At 42.1% G+C, this 22,859-nt stretch overlaps 1 protein-coding gene across 19 annotated transcripts in view; it reads left to right on the forward strand.

The window, feature by feature from the left end:
• Nucleotides 1-22,859, forward strand: part of BNC2 (basonuclin zinc finger protein 2) — a 406,556-nt gene that overhangs the window by 264,028 nt on the left and 119,669 nt on the right. For 11 of the 19 annotated variants that reach the window (XM_077148108.1, XM_077148114.1, XM_077148113.1 and 8 more), the window contains 2 exons: nt 260-362; nt 9,673-9,732. In XM_077148108.1, the coding sequence (XP_077004223.1) occupies nt 260-362; nt 9,673-9,732 (163 nt within the window). The remainder of the gene's footprint in view (nt 1-259; nt 363-9,672; nt 9,733-22,859) is intronic. The other 8 variants (XM_077148098.1, XM_077148104.1, XM_077148105.1 and 5 more) reach the window with 1 other exon arrangement.

Genomic DNA, 22,859 nt, shown 5'->3' on the forward strand with positions numbered 1-22,859 from the left:
TTCTTACTTGCTAGGTCAACATTTCACAATGACATAAATGGTATAAATGACATAAAATATTATTTTAGTGAATGAATTTTATTTTGCATTTTTTTGTAAAAGATATGATGGTATCAAAATTTACTTTTAAAACACTCCAGGTTCCTACCAACATAAAGCTTTTAAAAGTAGAAGTTGGTGTCATTTATTAAAATGGCAAAACAATATAGTCGTATCTTTGAACAGATGCTGATCTTATTTTTCCTCCTTTATTTTCCAGGCCATCCGTTGCACACTGGTAAACTGCACGTGTGAATGTTTTCAGCCAGGGAAGATTAACCTGAGGACTTGCGATCAGTGTAAACATGGCTGGGTGGCACATGGTGAGGAAAATCTGGGCTTTTCTTCTCATTCTTGTTATGTTTGTGTGAATGTGTGTGTGTGTTTTTTAGAGCAGTCACTGGCCTGGAGAAGAGAAGGGTCAGCTATGCTCCAAGTGTTAGTTAACATTTAGCCTGTGACTTTCAAAGAGCATATTCTTGGCTCCAAGAAGAAATGCTAGCTTAGGCCAGCAGCTCTCTGCAGAAGGGTGCAATGTTTATAGGACAGTGGGGCCGCGGGTTCTAACTGAATATAGCGGCAACCAGCAATCTAGACTACGTTTGAGCTTTGATGGAAACTCACACACAACCACAGTTAGCCTTTCAAGGCCTGCACTTCAGAGGCTGGCAAATCCTCTTGGCTTGAAGAAAACTCCTCTGTGACTGCTCACCATTGTCGTGTGCATAAGGGACTGAATTTATCCTTCTAGATGTAAAATTTTATATGATCTATGGTGCGAGAGAATGAAGGGGCACATTATTTGGCTGCTATCTGAAAAAGTAATCTGGAAATACCCCTCTGCAGTGTGCATTGGGATTGGAAGTAGCTAGTACTGGTTGAAGGTGAGCTCTGCGTGAGTGCGTGCGGAGGTGAGGCTGACCCAGAGTGCAGGCTGGAAATTCTGAGGTATCCCACCAGGTGGACAGAGCTGTTCCATCAGTGCACCTTGATTGTATTCTTATGTATGGTTTGAGTTACTGTGTTTAGGCAAAAAGAGAAGGAAGTAGGCAGTGAGGCTGTGCAATTTAAAAGGATAGGTAATGTTTATGAAAGAAATCCTGGCTTGAGAATTTTTTGACAGCCTGGGGTATTGGCTCTTAAGTGGACATATTCTTCATTCCCAAGCACTGCCAGATTTATAGTGGGCTGTATTTTTATAGCTGTTATGTTATTCTAGCAAGATCTGAGGTAACAACATAGGGTCATGCCTTGAGATGCTTTTAATTTATTTATGTATCTTGCTTGTTAGGGCATGCATGTTGGAGTTGCAAGGGCATTTCAGCCATGTTTCTGTGAGAGGAGGTGGTAGATGGGGTAGCGTGAGGGGAACACACTAGAAGGGGCGTGCTTGGCAGATGTAGCTAAAATCCCATAATCCCTCAGTGCCCTCAGGGGTGAACCTCATTTCTGCCTGAACCAAGGCCAAAATCCCTAAACACCTTCAGTCCAATCTTTAGCAAGCCACGAGCCCCTGTTCTTATGTTGTCTACATATATTATGGCATTTGATGATTTCTTTTCACTTCCTAATCACCCTACTTTGCCTTAAGAGCTATTGACTCTGTTAGGTGAAAGGTACAAACTCATGCCTCCAGACTGTTTAGCATCTGAAGTTAATTGGATGAGGTATGGGTGGAGACTGTTTTGGGGTCAAATCCTGGCTCTGCCAGCATTTGTGAGATTAAAAATAAAAATATCACTAAAATAAGATTAATACCTCTCTGCCAGCATTTGTGAGAATTAAAAAATAAACAAGAACTTTAATAAATGAAACATGTTAAAAATAACAAACAGAACAATGGGTTGGCAGAAAAGGAGGCTTCGTAATTAAACAAAGGACTTCATTTATTTACTCTCTCGTGTTTTACAAAGCTGTCTTATATTACCATCATCTATCCATGGTGGTAGCCTTGTGGGTATAAAAGTTTACTGTGTCACCTGGAGTTTGTTTTAATCTATCCAAAATCTGTGTGCAGATTACATCAGTAGTAAAATGGAAAGGGAAAAAAAAAGGGCAAACATAAATGATTCCTGGAGAGTGGTGGTTTCTAAGGCTTTCTGGGGAATGTGATTTTCGCATTTGGATTTTCTGTAACATCAAACTGTATTTTTCTTACCATACCATTAGACATTCTGTGCTTCTGGGTTATTCATTTTGGGAATTCTCAGATCTAAGCCAAAAGAGTTAAAATTCTTTTCCCCACCACCGTTATAACCATCTTGTCTCCCATGTAGGACATGTCTGTATACAACTCAAAATATGCACATGTAAGTTTGCAACTCTTCCTCTTCCTCATTCCATAGGGCACACGTGTCAGGGAGAGCTTGGCCTTTAGTCTAGTCTTTGCATTGGCAGTGGGGATGGGAGCGCCCACTCTATTTTAGGTGCAAGGTCCAGGAATCCATCCCAGGTCTCCCACATGGAAGGCAAGCATTCTACCTCTGAACCAGGCCCACTCTTTTTGTCCCAAGTATTTGAACTCATTGCTTTGTTCTCGCCCACCTCCCCCAACCTGCACAGAAACCCTGAAATCACATCTCCAGTTATTTTTACTCAAAGGTGAAGTAGAGCAACTTATGGGCTTCCATACACAGTACAGTGTCCTGTTTGTGGGCAGGGAGGAAATGACTTGGTTTTTTAGCATGTGATTTTCTCTGAAATTGAATGGAACAGCAACAAGACTACTGGAATACATTTCATAGAATTATTTCATGGTGGTCACTAAACACACTCAATGTGTTATTTTGTTGTAAAAATATGTATATAATTTAGTAGTGATGGTTGCGCACACTGGGTATGTAAAAAAAAATACATGCCACTGAATTGTACACTTGAAACAATTAAAATAGAAATTTTATGTTATATATATTTTACCACAATACAATTAAATATGTGTATATTTTAATATCTGCTGCTAAAAAATATCCAAATGCCAAATTCAGTTATTCCCTCTAGAAAGAATAGTTTTAATATAAAATTGTATTCTGCATCTATTCTTCAAAATATTTATTGGACTCCTTTGAAAAAATGACTTCCTGTATTCCCTTTCTTAGCAGCATTTTCAATTTCTTCATTAAGATTTTGGAATTCGTGGGTCATTATGTGTCATATATGTGTATGTGTGTATATTGTATATGTGTGTATGTTTAATAATCTCTAACTTCATTGCTGTACAGATTGCTTTTCAAGCTTGCTTAAATTGTTGTCATTAGCCGCTTTACAAAACTTTTGAGAAAGATGTTTAAAAAAATAAAAGGGATTAATTCACATATTACGACACCTGGATTTTGAAATTATTCACTGAGCTGTTACTACTATTCAGAAATTACTTCCTTGAAATCTTTAGCACCATTGAATTAAGAGGAAGAAAAAAAAAAACACCTCTTCCTTGAATACCAATAGTTATTTCCCACTGAATTTATAAAGGAATTTCCTATTTTTTTCTCCATTAGTGAACTTTAGTTTTTTCACTTTTATAATAGAACCCAGGGCTTTATTGAATTTAACTTTACTTAAGGAAAGCCTTTTTTTCTCATATAGGAAGGCCGTACTTAGAGTCTATAATTATAGACTATATATTTTGGCTAGAGACCAAAAATAGCCCAGAGTTGTCATTTCTAATTTTGTCACATTTCTGCTCAGAGTTCTTGGATCAGGGATCCCAGCCTTTTGCACCTAATTTATGTAGCAACTGTATGATTTTCTTCTCCTATTTCTATTGTCTTTTTTATGTTCTTCCTTCATAAAACTAAAATAATAGGAGTGTCTTGAAAAAAATAAGAAAGAATTCCTCTGAGTTCAGTTCTTTTTCTGTTCAAAATTGCCAAATATGACAGTAAAGTAAGAAGTAATGGGCCACTTTTCTATTCATATACATGTTTATGTTGGTAGAAGTTCAGTTTGTTGAGTTTTGACCCTTTTCCTCCTTACCACTAGAGCGTTAACCCTGCACTATTCGCAGATTTGAGGCTTCACCCAAACTTTTTACCTAGTCATGAACAGTGCCAGGTGTTACCAGTACCCAGTGGTAGGGACAGGTGAATACCTGGGAGGAAGGTTACTCCCCACTCATTATTCTCCTTTGGAGAATCTCTGCTTATAAAGAGAAACGTTACCACTAGGAATTTGTTGCTTTTCTGAAATGTGGGAGGCACCATGAGAAGGCTGGGAACCACTGTACTAAACCATTTTGATTATTTATTATTGGCTATTTAATTTTAATGTCCATAGACTAGAAAAAGGTTTTATTTCTAAATCATTAAATTAAGGTAAATTAATTTTTTAAAAAAACTATTCTTAGTGGATTTAGGAAATATTTAATGATAATCCAAGATACCTTGAAAATGGCTGCTTTTCCATGAAGGTATATGTTTGACTTCTGCATTTCATAAAAGAGGTAAATAGGTTTTAGGAAGATAATTCATTTAGACCATTTTTTTTCATGAAGATCAATAGTTTTCACTTTTGATGAAGCCTGTTGTTATAGCTACTTTTAAAAAAAACAACTCCACTTTTTCCTTGTTCTATCTGATAAGCATTTGGAAAGAATTTGAGGCTTGATGAACAAAATCATATGTAGTTTAATGAATCCCACAGCAGCTTTCTTGGTGAAAATGAGTCTCTTTATGGAATACTTTACCTTTAAACCAAAAGTCATGTGAGTGCTAGAATTTTCATTAACTTCAAAGCCATCCGAATTAACACTAATGTTATTTCTTTGGTTGAGGACTGCCTGTGAGAATGCTTGTTATGCTAGAATTCTTGAAACCTTTTCTTTATTATTTTCTATAAATGTGATTTTCTCTTACAACTTGCAGTTCATTCAAGGGAAAGACAGTCCTACTTTATTAGGTTAATTATTTGGTCATCAAGTCAACTGCTTTCCTGCCAATATTTTATCCATATTATTCAGATTTTTAAATGTTAAATAAACAGGCTTGGCCTGCATCATCTGGACTATCAATTAATAGATATTTATTAAACATATATCATATGTTAAGTACTGTGCAAGATATCCTTAAATTCTTCAGCCTGTGCCAAAGGAAATATGGTGAGCAGTATAAAGTTGATTTAGTGTCATATACCAACCAGCTTTATAGTTTAATGTACTGTGAGACTTAATATTCATATAATCCATTAATTTCAAACCTTTCTTTTTCGTAATTCACTGGAAGTAATTCCCCCACTCCCTTTCCTCAGTGTCATTGAATTTGACTTCTCAGCTTTTACTTGGTATGTCTTACAAAACTCAGGGTTTTTATAGAGCCCCTCACCCAAATAGAGATGCCAGATATAATATAGGACATCCAGTTCAACTTGAATTGTGCTTAAACAGTAATATTTTTTTAGTGTAAGTATGTTTAAGACATATTTAACTGGTTGTCCTATATATTTCTTTTTTAAATCTGCAAACAGACACTGAAAAGAATGAACTGAGTCAGTCATGAGTAGCCTAAGTAAGGCTTAAATCAGAGCTCTTGATCATGAGTATTTTATGATTGTGTTAGTCCCACATTTAGAATCCTGAGATCTTCGTATTTCTTCTGTTTACAAATTCCTCAGATTTGTTGAAGGAATGGTGCTTTATTAAGGGCTCCAACAGGGAAGATCAAAACCAATAAGTTTTCATTTTATCCTGTGAAAGGTCACAGGTCTTTATTATTTGTCCCAGTCTGTGTTGTACATACAAATTTTTTAAGCATCTCTGAAAGTAGTTAGTCCCTAGCTGGTGACCCTGCGACATTCTCCCTGAGTCCAACAAGCAGGTATAAAGTAGTAGCAGCCTTTCCTTCTCTTGCCCTCTTCCTCCCTTGTCCTCTTCCCGCCCCAGGTAGAAAGTCCTCCAACTGCAAACAAGAAAGCATGACATTTCTATGACTTCATGCCCATTCTCAGAGATTCAGCAGCGGTTTCTATGTGGTAATATGTAAAGTTGTCAGGATAAAGACAGGTGAGTGGAAAAAAAACTTGAGTTTCAATGCTCCCAGGTATTAACCTTCTCCAAACAGAAAGCTCTGGCCTCTCTTTTACTGATCTGAAGATTCTCTCAGTAGGAATTCATTTTCCTTTGGGAAAAAATTACTGTGAAGGATGTATTTAGGCCCTGGTGCACAGTTTGGCAAGTTGCGAGGTTGAGTCCTTCTCAAAAACAGGGAAATAAACCCAGCTTAGTGGTGGCACAGTGAGAAATTGATCGTTCTAGGAAGATGGAGGCGATCATGGTTCTAGGGCTTTGATGACTATCCCAAAGTTAGAACTACCACACCCCCCTTCCCCTGGTACACTGGTTTGGAAAACTGGCAACCAAGGCAGAGGCATATCTGTTTGAAGGATGTTGGTTTTCTAATATATTGAGTTCTTCCAGATTGTGATACCAAAACCTGGCTTTGCCTAGCTGCAAAATACTTTTATTCAGAGAAACCAGTTTTTATCTGCCTCCCAGCTCTGGTGAGGAATCTGGGTCCTGGTCTCCCCAGGGGCAAGGCCCTTGAATATTTCTCCACTTATTTATTTTTATTTTAGAGAGCAAAAACAAGGCCATTTTCCTGCCTGGCACTGGAGCCTTCTTTGCTTGCCCCGAGGACACAATGCCCTTTCCTGCTTCTCTCCTTTACTCCCTGATCATTGCTGATAAGCTTTAAAGGGAGAACAGCCTCCCAAATGCAAGGGCTTGGTGCTTGATTAATGGAATTGACTATATTATTGTTGTGTCCCTGAGCTGCTTATTTTGATTTGTTTTTCAGCCTGCCCACCTTTGGGATGGTGTTTGGAACTCGCTAGTGTTTTGTTTTTTTAATCACAGCATAAACAGTGCCTCCCCTCAAAGTCCTGAGCTCTCTGCCTGTCAGCCCCAGAGTTTTTCTAGCTCCATCTTATTCATATGAATATAAGGTGAGTCTGGTGAATCCTGGGTGCTAGACTCTTGTCAGTTGACTGCCAAGGAATTTCTTGAGCGAGTGTCTCGATATTAGAAACATACAGAGTTTGAACCTCTGGTTAATGAATGGGAGGCAATCAAGTATAGCTCTTGAGTGAGATTGTTCGGGTTCACAGCTTGGCTCTAACATTTACTCTCAGTAGGACTGTTTTCTCAACTGTGAAATGTAGATAATGTAGGACCTAGCTTAAAGGATAATTCCTAGAAATAAACGAGATAATCCAGCTGCCTTATAGGTGCCGAACACTAAAAAATATTAGTTTTATTACAAAACTCTTACAGGTACAGAGCTTGAATCTTGAGGACACAAAGGCATGTCTTAACACAATTAGTGGTTAAAAGTCAGATCCCATCTCTGCATCTTGTTAATAATATCTTCTCTAAGCCCTAGTTATTTTACATTTTATTTGAACAACATGGAGAATGTGTCTACTATCACAGGGTAGTTTTTAGGAGGATTTAATGATAGAGTGAGCTTAATCCAATATTTGGGCACTATTATACTTATTAATATAAAGTAATAAAGTCATACAATTAATAATAATTTCTAGAATCTCTTCTTAAGGTGCAGATGTGATGGTTGATAGTATGAGTTTCTTCTCCCTTCAAGGGAAAGTTTTCTTCAGTGCCCAGTAGAATAGTTCAGATCATCGATTCTTTTTAGCTGTAGGGGTCAATCATTTCCTAGATGATCTTTTTTACCCCTGCAAATCTAGCAAATTTCCATTCCTTCCATTTCCTCTAAAATGTTATTTGAGTCCTTTTTTGAATTGAAGTTGGAAACACTTTATTGTAAAAACCACATTTTGAGAAGTGCACACCAGTTGAATTGAATTGTAGAGCACTTATCTGTTAAACATTGAATCCAAAAATCAGAGTACCTGAATTTTAGAAAGGGTTAAGGCTGTATTTGCCTATTTTTCACACCTATCTCTGCATGTGAAATGCTTTGATTGGCTAACCACTTTATCATTTTATTGCATTTTATTACATCATAAATTTTTATATCTTGCTAATGATCCTACAGGAAGCTTAATTGTTTATAGGAACATGTTAATTAATTGGAGTTCACCAGGTTAAGCAGAACAAAAATTGAAGAAGTTATAAATGAAACATACTCAACTCCTCTTGTTTTATTCAGGACACACTGTTCAGATAAATTTGGAGATTCAGCTGGGACATAGGGACCTGGCATGCCTCAGCAGTATCAATTCTTACCTATTTTACCTGCTCTATCATGTCATAAGTGATGGCTTCCTCGACCCACCCACCAGCCCATCCCTGCCTTTATTTTTGTACTGAAGAGTGAAATCACTGGATGAGGCAAGTATGGCATTTTGGAGGCAACTTGAGAGTCCTACATATTGTTTATACATCCCATTCCTTACCAGAATTTTTTTAAGTGCATTCTACGAAGGCAGATATTTTTTAACTCCTCAAAGGCTTCTTGAAATAATATGCTATAAATTAGTGACCTGAAACATTGTATAGGAAGTATTTTAAGGAATCAATGCGACTACCGGAGAGACCTGTACACAGTATCTAAGAAGGGCCCCACAAGTAAGGGTCCTCTCTTCTTGGAGCTTCTTCTTACTACCCAGGGCCTTTGCTATCCATAGGAACCCCTAGCTTGGCCTCCTCTGCTTTCCTAGCCTGATGTAAGGTTGAGTGACACTATAAATGCAAATATCAACCCATCTAATTGATATGAGTCTTGTTGGGCCTTAAACGCAACTGGCCAAGGAATGCAAAAGTGACTCTAGATCTGGTAGTCCAAAAGGAAGCCACTATTACGGCTTGAGCCCTTGAAATGTGAGTAGTCAGAAATTAAGACATACTAGAAATATAAAATACACAGTGGATTTTGAAGACAGTCCACACACACAAAAAAGGAAATGTCAAATAGCTCATTAATTTTTGTTGCATTGTTTTGCTGCAAATATCATTAATTTTTGTTACATTGTTACATTGCATGTTGATAATATTACATATATTGGGCTAAATATATTTTAAATATTTATTTCACTTTCTTTTTGCTTTTTAAATGTGGATGCTAGAAAATTCAAAATTACATGCATGCTTTGTATTATATTTGTGTTAGAATTGGCTTCTTTAGACCCTTGGTGTGAGATAATGTATTTGGAGATCTAAAGCTTAGGTCAAAGTTGTTTGGTGGCAGAGTAAGTAGAATTGACGTGAGAATCCTCAAATCGAAATCGAGGCTCTTGTTGGCTGTCGCTCATCACTGTAAACTCTCTCCTGTTTCTTGGTACCTTCACACTTGCTGCTCTATTGATCCTGTCCAGTCTTTCCTCTATCCCCGTCATCAGGCAAGAGGGATCCCCCCTAGGAGAATTAAGTGCTCCTTTCTGTATGTTCTCAGCACACTTCATTGAGACCAGAAGGGTAGTTCTGTGTAATTCTGAGCCTTCCAATAGTTTGTGAGCTCAGGAAGAGTGATTTTTCATCTTTGTGTTTTTGGTACCTACTGTGGCATCTCCCATGTGGTACACGGAACAAAAGTTTATGGAAGCTTTAAGTCTCTGATTCCTAATTGCCAGTTTCTTTTGCAGTAGCCTCTTCCCATTTTAAGTGGTAAGCACAGCCTGCAAGCACCTTGTCTTTAGTCCTTCTTCTGCATTTCTCTTTTCCAGCCCTCTATTTTCCCATTTGCTGTTTCCCTCTGTGTCTTCAGACAACAAAACAAGTGAAAGGTAGGTGGGAGGTTTTAGTAGCTTAATAAACAAGGAAGTAAATTTTAGAGAAATCTTATTTGTTTGGTTGTTAAAAATGTTGGCATATTTTGTTTTATTCAGAAGATAAGGTCTTGAGTGAAATACTTTCCACTTAATTTGATAGTGCTTTAGTACTCCTTTGCCTGCAAAAATTTGAGTAAGAAATTCCCTCCTCCCTGCCTTTTGGCTGCTCATGGTTTCCACTATCAGTAAAAATTAAAAAACAAAATCAACCTCTAACATAAAAGAAAACATTCTGTTTGGCTTGAGAAATTGGCCAGGAAGGTCTTTTATCTGACTGGCCAAACGCGACCATCACTGAGCCCCTTAAAAAAAAAAGTCATTTTTTTCCCTTTATTTCATGTGAGCATTGGCAGAAACTCTGACAAGCAGTTCTTCATATTTTATTATGTTCTTGTCTGCAGAATCTCTGTCAGGCAAAAACCTTGTCAGCGGAAAACCTGTCGTCGGATCAGAGGAGACAAAAACAGGTGTCACACAGGCAGTCAAAACTGAAGGAAAAAAAAGATTAGGCTAAAGAGAGAGAGGCAGACAATTACATTAATGCCATTGCTTTTATCTTATAGATGTGTGTTATTATCTCAGGGTGCTGAGTGCGCAATTGCCTCAAAGAAAAGTAGACAGGAGACAAGGGGAAACTTGATAGTTATTAACTGAAGAGGCAGTGTGTCAAAGCTGGATGGGGTTCAAAGTTTTGCAAAGGAAAAAAACTGCAGGCAGCAGGCAAAGACTGTGGTTCTGCTTTCGGCTACATAAAGCTAGTAGCAATCTAATGTTTTCTTCTTGGAAACAGATCACAGAAAGAAAAATTAATGAAAGATTTCATTTGGAGGTTTTTTTTGAGTAACATTTATCCTCTATACATGCAACTGAATCATAACCTTTTCTCTCATAAAATCTTGTCACAATGTGAGACATAGGAAGGCACGAATACGGGCATTTGTCAGTTCAGCTGTGTTGTTTGGTTATGTTTAAAACACCTATTATCAACACACTTTTAATTAAAAAAGCTATTAAGAAGCCCTTTTACTAAGTGTGAACATCTGTATGTACAAGCTGTAAATTAGGAGCTCACATATGTGTGCCTCTGTCAGAGACTAAGTGAATTTGGCAAGTGTTTTCTATTACTGGATTTTAAATACAGTAAAATATCTCAAGAAGAAATTGCTACATTAAAAATTTGTATTTAATTTTGATTGTGCTTGCTGGTGCTGATTCATAGAACTTATTTTTCTAATTAGAAATTGGGATCATTATCATTGTCCAATTGGTAACCAGATTTCAAAGAGCTAAGCAGTATCTCCCCTCTAGGTCTTTGTTTACCTTCTTTTAGTAGGCTTTACTTCTTTCCTGAAACTTTGGGCTCTATTAAATATTTGCAGCAATATAAAATAGTTCCATTTTACCAGTGTCCTAAACCCTGAAAGATTTTGAGTCTTGTTTATAATTCCTGTATGTCAAACAGCCAGTGTATAGAGAATGAGATGGTAACTTTTAGGTTTCCCTGTCCTTTCAATCATATATTGAACATGTTACTGTAAAAATCAGTGAACATTGCTCTAGTCTTTAACATTTACTGCGTATAATTTTAAAAATTGGTGACTTCAGACTTTCCTTAAGTCCTGAGACTGCCTCCTTAGCTCTTTTTATAGGCAAATCTTTGTGTAGGGTCTTTTATCCACCAGTCATGGATGCAAAGCAGTTTGACACTTGATATATGCATTAAGCAAATCAAGCAATCCAGAAGAAAACACATATCAGTGTCAAACGTGTGTGTGATAGCCCAGAATTTTAAGGGATTACAGAGGAGAAAAAAAAAAGATTGATTATAGATTTTAGAATGAGATTTCAAACTCTGACTTACTACGAGAGGGAGGGAAAAATACTTGTGAAACAAAGGTGATGTATAAAAAAAAAGACAGCGATATAGTCATTTCTTTCTTTTAGGTGTTTCCTACCAAATACTAGATTTTGTATCGTTGTTGTTTCCGTTGCCCTCTCAATTTTAAAATACTTCCTCACTATATCTGATTGAGTTTAAGGATGTGCTCAGTCAAATAATAAATATACTTTGCATTTATTTCCTTCGTGATACTCTTACACAGATGCATGCTGTTATGAGAATACAAAGTCTTTAAAACAAATGACATGGGATAGGGTGTATACTTTCTTTCAGAAGAATTAATAGTTAATAAAAAGACTTATATGGTTTGTTTAAAGTAGCAAATTTCAGTAGTTACTTTTTAAGTTGAATATTATTGATAGTTAGTACACATTTAATTGATTGATGTCCACATTGAATAAAGTAGCATTTGTGTGGCCAACTTCAGGTAGCCTAGGTTGACTGGAGTTGGATGGAATAGCAGTAATAATAGTAATCCTCAAACCTGATTTTATTTATTAAAGCAATTCAGTGATCAGATCTCTTCCTGTATCTACTGTCAAGTTTACAGATTACATTTTCTCTTTTCCCCTTAATACCTTCCTATGGCATTGCTGCAAGTAAGCAAACACAAGCCCTCAATGTAGGCCATATAAGGAAGAGGAGAGAGGGAAAGAAATAAAACCAAGGGCCTATTTAGTTGACTAGCTAAGAGTATGAACTTCTGAGTAACCAAGCCTTGACAGTCTACTTTTTTGTGTACCTCATACAGACTTTGATGATTTCCAAAATCTGTTATAAAGATTTTATTATGCATAAGGCTACAGGGGGAAAATGCCAATGAGTTTGAAATATTGCTATATAGTCTCAAGTGGAATTCACATTCTACCTTGGACTAATTATGGGTGTTTGTGTGTGTTTATCTCTGCATTCTCAAAGCTATATGTCAACTGGGGGCGATTAAAATCCATAGGACAGTGGGAACTTACTGGATGGAACTGCTTGTGCCCTCCTTCCCTCATTTAAATCACATTCATAAGGTCCATGAACGTATTCACAGACACTATCCCTCAAGGACTGAGGGGCATAAAAAAAATAATAGTAATAAAGGACCATTCACATTGGTATATAAAGTATAGAAATGTATGTAATATGGGTTTTTGGAGGCTCAGCGTAGTTTTTTCAACTTACTAACACCAGCGCAATATTTGTTCAAGAAAAAAAAAAATAATAAACCTTTCACACATAAGGGCTGACAGTTTTTATCACCATGCTTGAAGATCAGCTCTTTTTGACTACAAGTCGGTTCTTTGCCGCTTTCCTGAAAAAGAAAAAAAATTCTAGAAGCAAGCCTAATTAATTCAGCTTTGACAGTTACAGTTAGAAAGTTGTGACTTAAATGGAACATGAGTTATTTTGTACTTAATTTGCTCCCAATTACATAGTTCTTTCCCCCAAAAGTTGAGAATAAAATGTGCAGATCTAAATATTACTTCCAGTCTTAAGGATTTTTTTTTCTCATAATCACAATCATTGCCCTCCCTCATGATCCCCTGATTCACTTAAAAGTTTTTAATATGTCACCATCACCATTTATTAATTCTCCCCAAATGCTGGGCCTTTATTAGGATCCAATTTACAATCTATGGGTAGGTTAAGCTTTTGCTGTGAGCCTTGATGCTCTTGCCCAGTGAGATAGCTGAGTCTTATAATGGGAAAGGATTGATGTGTTATAATGATTCCAAAGGGCCCCTTTATGATGAAATTCTGAATACGCAAAATCACATTAAACCTGTAGAAGTTCATGGGCTAGCTACATTGAAATGACGTATCATCAAATTGGGTATAGTGTGCATATTATAAAGTGTGGTATAATTGGAAATTATTGGTAATATTAGCAAGAATGAAGAGCTACCACCCTCATAAACTCAAGAGGTTATAGCCTGGGCATTTGAGGTAGGAGAGAGAACAATATTCCTTTTATAAGTAATCAAAACTTTAAAATTTGACTCTAGACATTAGTCTAGTAAAATCCGATCACTGACAATTTTATTTTAGAACTCTAGAAGTAATCATGGAAGGAATTCCATAAAAACAATCCCTTTAAAAACATGTGTTAAATGTTAATCTATTGAAAATTTAAAAAGCATTCTAGGACCCAGAGCTCTTAAAAGCTGACCACTTGATGCTATTATAGTTTGGAATCCTAAGTGGAGTTGAGGTAAGAGACATGGAGTTCTCAAAACAATTAGGCTTGCAATTCAAGTCTCACTTGGCTTTCTCTCAAAACAACTGAAAGAATAAGGCTTTCTTTTCATCTTGTAATAGCGTGTCAAGTTTTTTTTAAGTATCCAGAGCATGGGTGAAAATTAGTAAAATGAAAAGATCATTTTCATACGAACTTTTCGTTGTTCTATTCTACAAAGTGTAAGGGGTTCTGAAAAACCACTCTATTTTCCTCCCTTCTTATTTTGTTAAATGGTTATTGGTTTCTCCCCACTGCTATGGTGAACAGCTATGAGATGCAGTCTGCTGGACATCAGAGCCTGAAATGAGCATATTCCAGTGGAAACCACCTAAGTCACTTGAATTTGGCTTTTAAAGAAAGTTATGTTTTTAAAAAGTTGTGGAAAACTAAGAACTATGAACTATCACTGAGAGCCAATTTTCTAGGATCCGTGAAAAGCACTTTTATACTCCTACATTAAGAAAAAAAAAGTATCTGAATATGTTCTTATTTCTGTGACCTTCACAGAAAATATTGGAAGTGAAGTCTGTAGAATTACAGGTTTACGTTTATTTTAATTTATTTGAAGAGCTGGGGAGTAATGCCTGTAACTGAAAATTGAAATAAAATACATTTATTCACATTTCATTTGACAGATACAAGTTCTCTTCACTGTTCTCTCAGCACTATTTTATATATTTGAAAACTGATTTTTACAATGGACATTACTTTGTTCTTTGAGTTAGTAGTATGGAAATATTGAAGTACATATTATTTACATTTATTACATACTTTGTATTACATTTCATACTTATATTAAATTTCTGTTGTACAGTTAGTATTACTGAATCACAGAAATTCCAGTGGTTGTCCTCATGGTGATTCTCTTCTTGACAGAAATTTTGAGTTTTGTTCACCCAGACTTATGTGTTGTTTTGAGTATTGTGGCTTAGCCACCACTTTCCTTTGTAAAACTATAGATACTGTCAAAGTGTTAATTATAGCCAGGCCTCAATTTCCCTTTTGCTTTATAACCAGAAAATTGCCTGTTTGAGGTTCTGTTTCTGGGATTTTAAAGAAATACAGATAAATTATGTTTCCTTACTAACCTAATTCACAATTTAGGAAGCTCTTATTTTATGAGATTTTTTTTCTAGTTAGTAACCATATTGTACAGTTAAAGCTTGCTTTTTTTTCAGATAAAAATCTGCATCTTAGAAAAGAGGTTAAATCATTTGTTTGCCCTTTTCCCTCCTTCCTTGGGTTTTTACAAAAGAGAAACCTGGAGGTTTTATCCTTCATTGTAGATACTTTGCAGTCTTGTTTTGTGACTGTTCTCTGACCCCTTTCCAGGGTCTGTACTGCACTTTTCTCTAGAGCTGGGAGACTGTCAGTCTAGCCCATAGATCCAAATCTAGGGATCTGTACTGAGATGGTTTTCATAATGGGCACCCTGGTATTAACCTGTTTCCTTCAGTACTACTTCCAGCCTGTGTTTTACCTTAGGTTACATTGGAAGCCCCCAAATAAGGTTTGGGAATGGTAGGAAATGAAACCAATGATGCAAAGTTTAGTTAAAATTCCTGCCCAACTAGAAGCCCCACACCAACCTCAAAAATGCCACAGTCACCCTTCCACACTTTTCTCTGGAGGGGGGCATATAGAGCAAAGGAGGGGGTGAAGATAGGGCCATGGGTGAAATTAAGAATTTGGTGGCACAGCAGAATCATACATTTACTCTCCCAGTGCAAGTGCACTAACGGCCTTTTGTTCCCTAGTCTGTGTACACTTAACTTTGTTCATCCCTTCAACAGTGTGATCATTGATCACCCTCTTGAATTGACACGAATTATTTTCGCTGAGCACCTATAAAACATCCAATCACATAATTGAAAAACGAATCTAATTGCAAGCTCTTTGGCCTAGTTCTTAGTCCTATTGTTGATCTCAGTTTGGGTCAGGCACTTGTTTGGGTGTTGACTGAATGAAAGGGAAATAGATTTGTTTGTGGTGATGCGAAATTTTTGTTTTGTTGTTGCAACTGGAAATAGCGTGGTGTGTGGCAACACTTAACAGGAGTTAGGGGGGCTGGGCCTTGGGTAGTGCTAAATTTATAGTTTAGGGATCAGCTGCATAGTGTAGGAGTATTTGGATTGCCAGAGGCAGGTTGTCCTAAGTGGAAATTGAAATCCTAGAGACATTTATAATAGGAGGGGAGTTGGAGAGGCAGCTGGTCTGGGAAGTCTGGTGTTTCCTTTTTCCCTGCCTCTCAGTTGATTGTACCTCCAAATCCCCCAAGCTGGAAATGTGAAAATCTCTTGTGACTCTGGCTCATCTTCCCAAAGCAATTCAAATTGTTAATTATTTTGGCTCTCAGGAGGGTTTTCCATCCTGGGTCAGTGCCCTGTATGGGATAAGTGGGTGTATGCCTTCATTTTGTAAAGAAGGAAGGGAACAGTTTCCAAAGGAGGAATGGGAACGGATAATCAGTATAAGCCTGCAGCCTATTCTCAGGTGGTTCCATTTTAGGAAAGAGCAACTATGCAAGTTCAGTATCTCCAAATTGAGTTCTTATGTCTGTCTAGGTTTTGGAAGGCCTTTCCATATCCAGGGTTTTTATGAATATTACAGTATGAAGCCCACTAAGTTAAGGCATTTCCCACTGGACTGTTGCAGAATCTTCCTACTCTTTTCACTTGGCTCTAAGCCATCCCTGTCCTCCAGTACTGATTTTAGCACAGTGTGGATGGGGTACATGTGTCAGAATCACCTGTGGCAATTTTTAAACTAATCACACCCCCCCTCCCTCTAGTCTCCTCTAGGGGATTCTGGCTCTGGGGCTGAGATTCATGTAGCACTTTCCCCAAGCACTGTTACTGCTGGGTGTGTTATGACCCCCCAAATGAAAACCATTTCTTTACTTAAACTTCTGAATGCTTAATCAGGTTTTATTTTTAAAATTCAAAATCATTTTTGTCTTAGAAAATGTTTACTATTTTCCATATCTGATTAACAAGAAATAAAATTATTTTAAGTTCTCAAAGGTCTTTGCCCTCAGAATTAAGACCTTGCAGCCTGCCCAACCTCTGTGTACTCACCTATTTTGACATGTATTGCACATTCTTTGCATATTCAGTCCTCTTCAGTGATTCTTTAAGTATGGTTCCTGACTGGCAGTGTCACCATCATCTGGAGACCTGTTAGAAATGCAAATTTTGGGTTTCCACCCCAGATCACCTACACGGGAAACTGTGGGGAAGGGGTCTGAGAATCTGTGCTTTAACACGCCCTCCATGTGATTTTGCCTTCGTTCTGTCCACCTAGAGTGTCTCCTCCCTGGCCTGCTGCATTCCTGGTTATCTTACATGACTATGTCTTCCCAGTAGAGTTCCCACAGTATTTTATTACATCTCTTTTAGAGGATTTATGTTGCCTACCTCTGTCTACACTTGGAGGTGTAGACCAAAACATAAATTATTTTTGCATCTCCATGTAGTGCTTTGCTCAATGATGTTATTAAGTTCCAATGAATAAATGAATGTATGGATGAATGAAGGAGGAGAGCATTTAGGGAGGAGCGGTGATCAATAGGGTCAGCTATTATGGAGAATAATGAAGGAAAAAAGCCATTTGATTTCATGGTAAGGTGACCTTTGAAATGCTTGTTTCAGCAGAGTGATGGGCAAAAAGCCCAGATTTCTAGGAGTTAGGGACTTCCCACACAATGAAGACGTGCAAGTTTCCAGACTTTTCTTACTGTCTGTCTATCTGATCATCAGGTGTTAGAAATAGAATTTTCTTTGGCCAAAATAGTTAAAGCCAGTTATGTACCCTCATTGAGCCTGCGATCTCCGAAAAGGTGGACGGAAATACGGTGTGTGTTTGTGTGTGTGTGTGTGTGTGTGTGTGTGTGTGTGTATTTTAAAAGATTAAAAAAGATTGTGGTAACCCCCTACAGTGCTGCCTGGTCTTTAAATGGCCATTTCTTTTCCTTTCCCTAATTTTTTGTTGATGCTACTAAAGACGGCCATCACCCTTTATAAGTTGAACATAATGAAATTGTTAAGAATGAGCTCCTTCCAGTCACAGGAGACATTGTGTCTCTCATTTGGCCAGGAACTAACCTACCCCTACTAATTCAACTCCTGATAACTACTTTAAAATGACCTCTTAGCCAGATGGAGAAGTTCCCCTGAAAAGGTAGTTATATTAATATTTTTGCTTCAGGTTATAAAATCCCACATTATACGGACCTAAGGAAAAAAATAAAATAAAAAATTATTGACTCATCTCTTTCTCCCCCGGACCGCCGCGCGGCGCACGCGCCCCGCGGCAGCCGAGCCGCCCGACCTCCCTACCCCCTCTCTTTCTCCCCCGGACCGCCGCGCGGCGCACGCGCCCCGCGGCAGCCGAGCCGCCCGACCTCCCTACCCCCTCTCTTTCTCCCCCGGACCGCCGCGCGGCGCACGCGCCCCGCGGCAGCCGAGCCGCCCGACCTCCCTACCCCCTCTCTTTCTCCCCCGGACCGCCGCGCGGCGCACGCGCCCCGCGGCAGCCGAGCCGCCCGACCTCCCTACCCCCTCTCTTTCTCCCCCGGACCGCCGCGCGGCGCACGCGCCCCGCGGCAGCCGAGCCGCCCGACCTCCCTACCCCCTCTCTTTCTCCCCCGGACCGCCGCGCGGCGCACGCGCCCCGCGGCAGCCGAGCCGCCCGACCTCCCTACCCCCTCTCTTTCTCCCCCGGACCGCCGCGCGGCGCACGCGCCCCGCGGCAGCCGAGCCGCCCGACCTCCCTACCCCCTCTCTTTCTCCCCCGGACCGCCGCGCGGCGCACGCGCCCCGCGGCAGCCGAGCCGCCCGACCTCCCTACCCCCTCTCTTTCTCCCCCGGACCGCCGCGCGGCGCACGCGCCCCGCGGCAGCCGAGCCGCCCGACCTCCCTACCCCCTCTCTTTCTCCCCCGGACCGCCGCGCGGCGCACGCGCCCCGCGGCAGCCGAGCCGCCCGACCTCCCTACCCCCTCTCTTTCTCCCCCGGACCGCCGCGCGGCGCACGCGCCCCGCGGCAGCCGAGCCGCCCGACCTCCCTACCCCCTCTCTTTCTCCCCCGGACCGCCGCGCGGCGCACGCGCCCCGCGGCAGCCGAGCCGCCCGACCTCCCTACCCCCTCTCTTTCTCCCCCGGACCGCCGCGCGGCGCACGCGCCCCGCGGCAGCCGAGCCGCCCGACCTCCCTACCCCCTCTCTTTCTCCCCCGGACCGCCGCGCGGCGCACGCGCCCCGCGGCAGCCGAGCCGCCCGACCTCCCTACCCCCTCTCTTTCTCCCCCGGACCGCCGCGCGGCGCACGCGCCCCGCGGCAGCCGAGCCGCCCGACCTCCCTACCCCCTCTCTTTCTCCCCCGGACCGCCGCGCGGCGCACGCGCCCCGCGGCAGCCGAGCCGCCCGACCTCCCTACCCCCTCTCTTTCTCCCCCGGACCGCCGCGCGGCGCACGCGCCCCGCGGCAGCCGAGCCGCCCGACCTCCCTACCCCCTCTCTTTCTCCCCCGGACCGCCGCGCGGCGCACGCGCCCCGCGGCAGCCGAGCCGCCCGACCTCCCTACCCCCTCTCTTTCTCCCCCGGACCGCCGCGCGGCGCACGCGCCCCGCGGCAGCCGAGCCGCCCGACCTCCCTACCCCCTCTCTTTCTCCCCCGGACCGCCGCGCGGCGCACGCGCCCCGCGGCAGCCGAGCCGCCCGACCTCCCTACCCCCTCTCTTTCTCCCCCGGACCGCCGCGCGGCGCACGCGCCCCGCGGCAGCCGAGCCGCCCGACCTCCCTACCCCCTCTCTTTCTCCCCCGGACCGCCGCGCGGCGCACGCGCCCCGCGGCAGCCGAGCCGCCCGACCTCCCTACCCCCTCTCTTTCTCCCCCGGACCGCCGCGCGGCGCACGCGCCCCGCGGCAGCCGAGCCGCCCGACCTCCCTACCCCCTCTCTTTCTCCCCCGGACCGCCGCGCGGCGCACGCGCCCCGCGGCAGCCGAGCCGCCCGACCTCCCTACCCCCTCTCTTTCTCCCCCGGACCGCCGCGCGGCGCACGCGCCCCGCAGCAGCCGAGCCGCCCGACCTCCCTACCCCCTCTCTTTCTCCCCCGGACCGCCGCGCGGCGCACGCGCCCCGCAGCAGCCGAGCCGCCCGACCTCCCTACCCCCTCTCTTTCTCCCCCGGACCGCCGCGCGGCGCACGCGCCCCGCAGCAGCCGAGCCGCCCGACCTCCCGACCCCCTCTCTTTCTCCCCCGGACCGCCGCGCGGCGCACGCGCCCCGCAGCAGCCGAGCCGCCCGACCTCCCTACCCCCTCTCTTTCTCCCCCGGACCGCCGCGCGGCGCACGCGCCCCGCAGCAGCCGAGCCGCCCGACCTCCCTACCCCCTCTCTCCCCCTCCTCCCCCTCCTGCTCCGGCTGCTCTCCAACCAACACGGTGCCCTCTTTCCCCGCCTTCACCGTGCTCCTCCGCCACCAGCCTCGACAGCCTTGCCGCCCTCACCTTTCCTCCTCCAGAACAACTACTGGGGGAGTGGAGATAATACAGAGCAGTTCCCGGAGCCACGAGGGAGATCAAAGGGACAGCGTACCCCATCCTGGAACGGCTGACTATCTGGGAGAACCAGCTCCGGTGAGATCACCAAGGGGCACGGGCTTTCCTGGGTGGGACCGCAAGCGACCGGAGTCCCTCCCTTCCACCTTCCCAGGCCAGCTGGTAGAATTGGACAGGCGGTCCCCTTAGGCCGCGGCGGCTGGTGCCCCCACCACACGAGGCCCCCCGGAACAACTGAGATAGTTGGGTCGGAAATCCCCAGACTGCGGAGAACAGTGACCGGGGGATCCCTTCCAAACACGTGACTCCCCCGTCAGCTGGGAGCAGTGCACTCTCCCGGGCTGCGACAGCTGGCGCCCTCCCGCCACGCTTGGTGCCCCGGGTCGACTAGCTAATTTGGCCGGACGCTCTCCTGTGCTGCGACAGCCGGCGACCCTCCCCGCGTTTGGAACCCCGGGCCGGCTGGCATTCTTCCAAGACGCTTCGGTTGCCGAACCTCCCCTACGGCGAGAGTTTTCCAGAGTTGAGGGACCCACAGCAACTTTCGCTGGTGGAACCCACAGACAGGCGTGTGCCACGTGCGCCACCTACTGGGCAGGATAGGAAGAACAGAACCCAGAGACTGCGCAGAAAAATCTTTCAACCTGTGGGGTCGAACACCCGGGGAAATCTGACTAAATGCCCAGACGCCAGCAGAAGATAACGGATCACGCTCAGAAAATTGAACATATGGCCCAGTCAAACGAAGAAACCAATAGTTCAAATGAGATACAGGAGCTGAAACAACTAATGCTGAATATACGAACAGAAATGGAAAACCTCTTCAAAAACGAAATCGATAAATTGAGGGAGGACATGAAGAAGACATGGGCTGAACATAAAGAAGAAATAGAAAAACTGAAAAAACAAATCACAGAACTTATGGAAGTGAAAGATAAAGTAGAAAAGATGGAAAAAACAATGGATACCTACAAAGACAGATTTAAAGAAACAGAAGATAGAATTAGTGATTTGGAGGATGAAACATCTGAACTCCAAAAAGAAACAGAAACTATCCGGAAAAGAATGGAAAAATTTGAACAAGGTATCAGGGAACTCAAGGACAATGTGAACCGTACAAATATACGTGTAGTGGGTATCCCAGAAGGAGAAGAGAAGGGAAAAGGAGGAGAAAAACTAATGGAAGAAATTATCACTGAAAATTTCCCAACTCTTATGAAAGACCTAAAATTACAGATCCAAGAAGTGCAGCGCACCCCAAAGAGATTAGACACAAATAGGCGTTCCCCAAGACACTTACTAGTTAGAATGTCAGAGGTCAAAGAGAAAGAGAGGATCTTGAAGGCAGCGAGAGAAAAACAATCCGTCACATACAAGGGAAACCCAATAAGACTATGTGTAGATTTCTCAGCAGAAACCATGGAAGCTAGAAGACAGTGGGATGATATATTTAAGTTACTAAAAGAGAAAAACTGCCAGCCAAGACTCCTATATCCAGCAAAATTGTCCTTCAAAAATGAGGGAGAATTTAAAACATTCTCAGACAAAAAGTCACTAAGAGAATTTGTGACCAAGAGACCAGCTTTGCAAGAAATACTAAAGGAAGCACTAGAGTCAGATACAAAAAGACAGAAGAGAGAGACATGGAGAAAAGTGTAGAAAGAAGGAAAGACAGATATGATATATATAATACAAAAGGCAAAATGGTAGAGGAAAATATTATCCAAACAGTAATAACTCTAAATGTCAATGGACTGAATTCCCCAATTAAAAGACATAGACTGGCAGAATGGATTAAAAAACAGGATCCTTCTATATGCTGTCTACAGGAAACACATCTTAGACCCAAAGATAAATATAGGTTGAAAGTGAAAGGTTGGGAAAAGATATTTCATGCAAACAACAACCAGAAAAGAGCAGGAGTGGCTATACTAATATCCAACAAATTAGACTTCAAATGTAAAACAGTTAAAAGAGACAAAGAAGGACACTATATACTAATAAAAGGAACAATTAAACAAGAAGACATAACAATCATAAATATTTACGCACCGAACCAGAATGCCCCAAAATACGTGAGGAATACACTGCAAACATTGAAAAGGGAAATAGACACATATACCATAATAGTTGGAGACTTCAATTCACCACTCTCATCAATGGACAGAACATCTACACAGAGGATCAATAAAGAAATAGAGAACCTGAATATTACTATAAATGAACTTGACTTAACAGACATCTATAGGACATTACATCCCACAACAGCAGGATACACCTTTTTTTCAAGTGCTCATGGATCATTCTCAAAGATAGACCATATGCTGGGTCACAAAGCAAGTCTTAACAAATTTAAAAAGATTGAAATCATACACAACACTTTCTCGGATCATAAAGGAATGAA

The sequence above is a fragment of the Tamandua tetradactyla genome, chromosome 2 (assembly GCF_023851605.1).
Source record: "Tamandua tetradactyla isolate mTamTet1 chromosome 2, mTamTet1.pri, whole genome shotgun sequence".
In the NCBI taxonomy this organism is placed as follows: domain Eukaryota; kingdom Metazoa; phylum Chordata; class Mammalia; order Pilosa; family Myrmecophagidae; genus Tamandua; species Tamandua tetradactyla.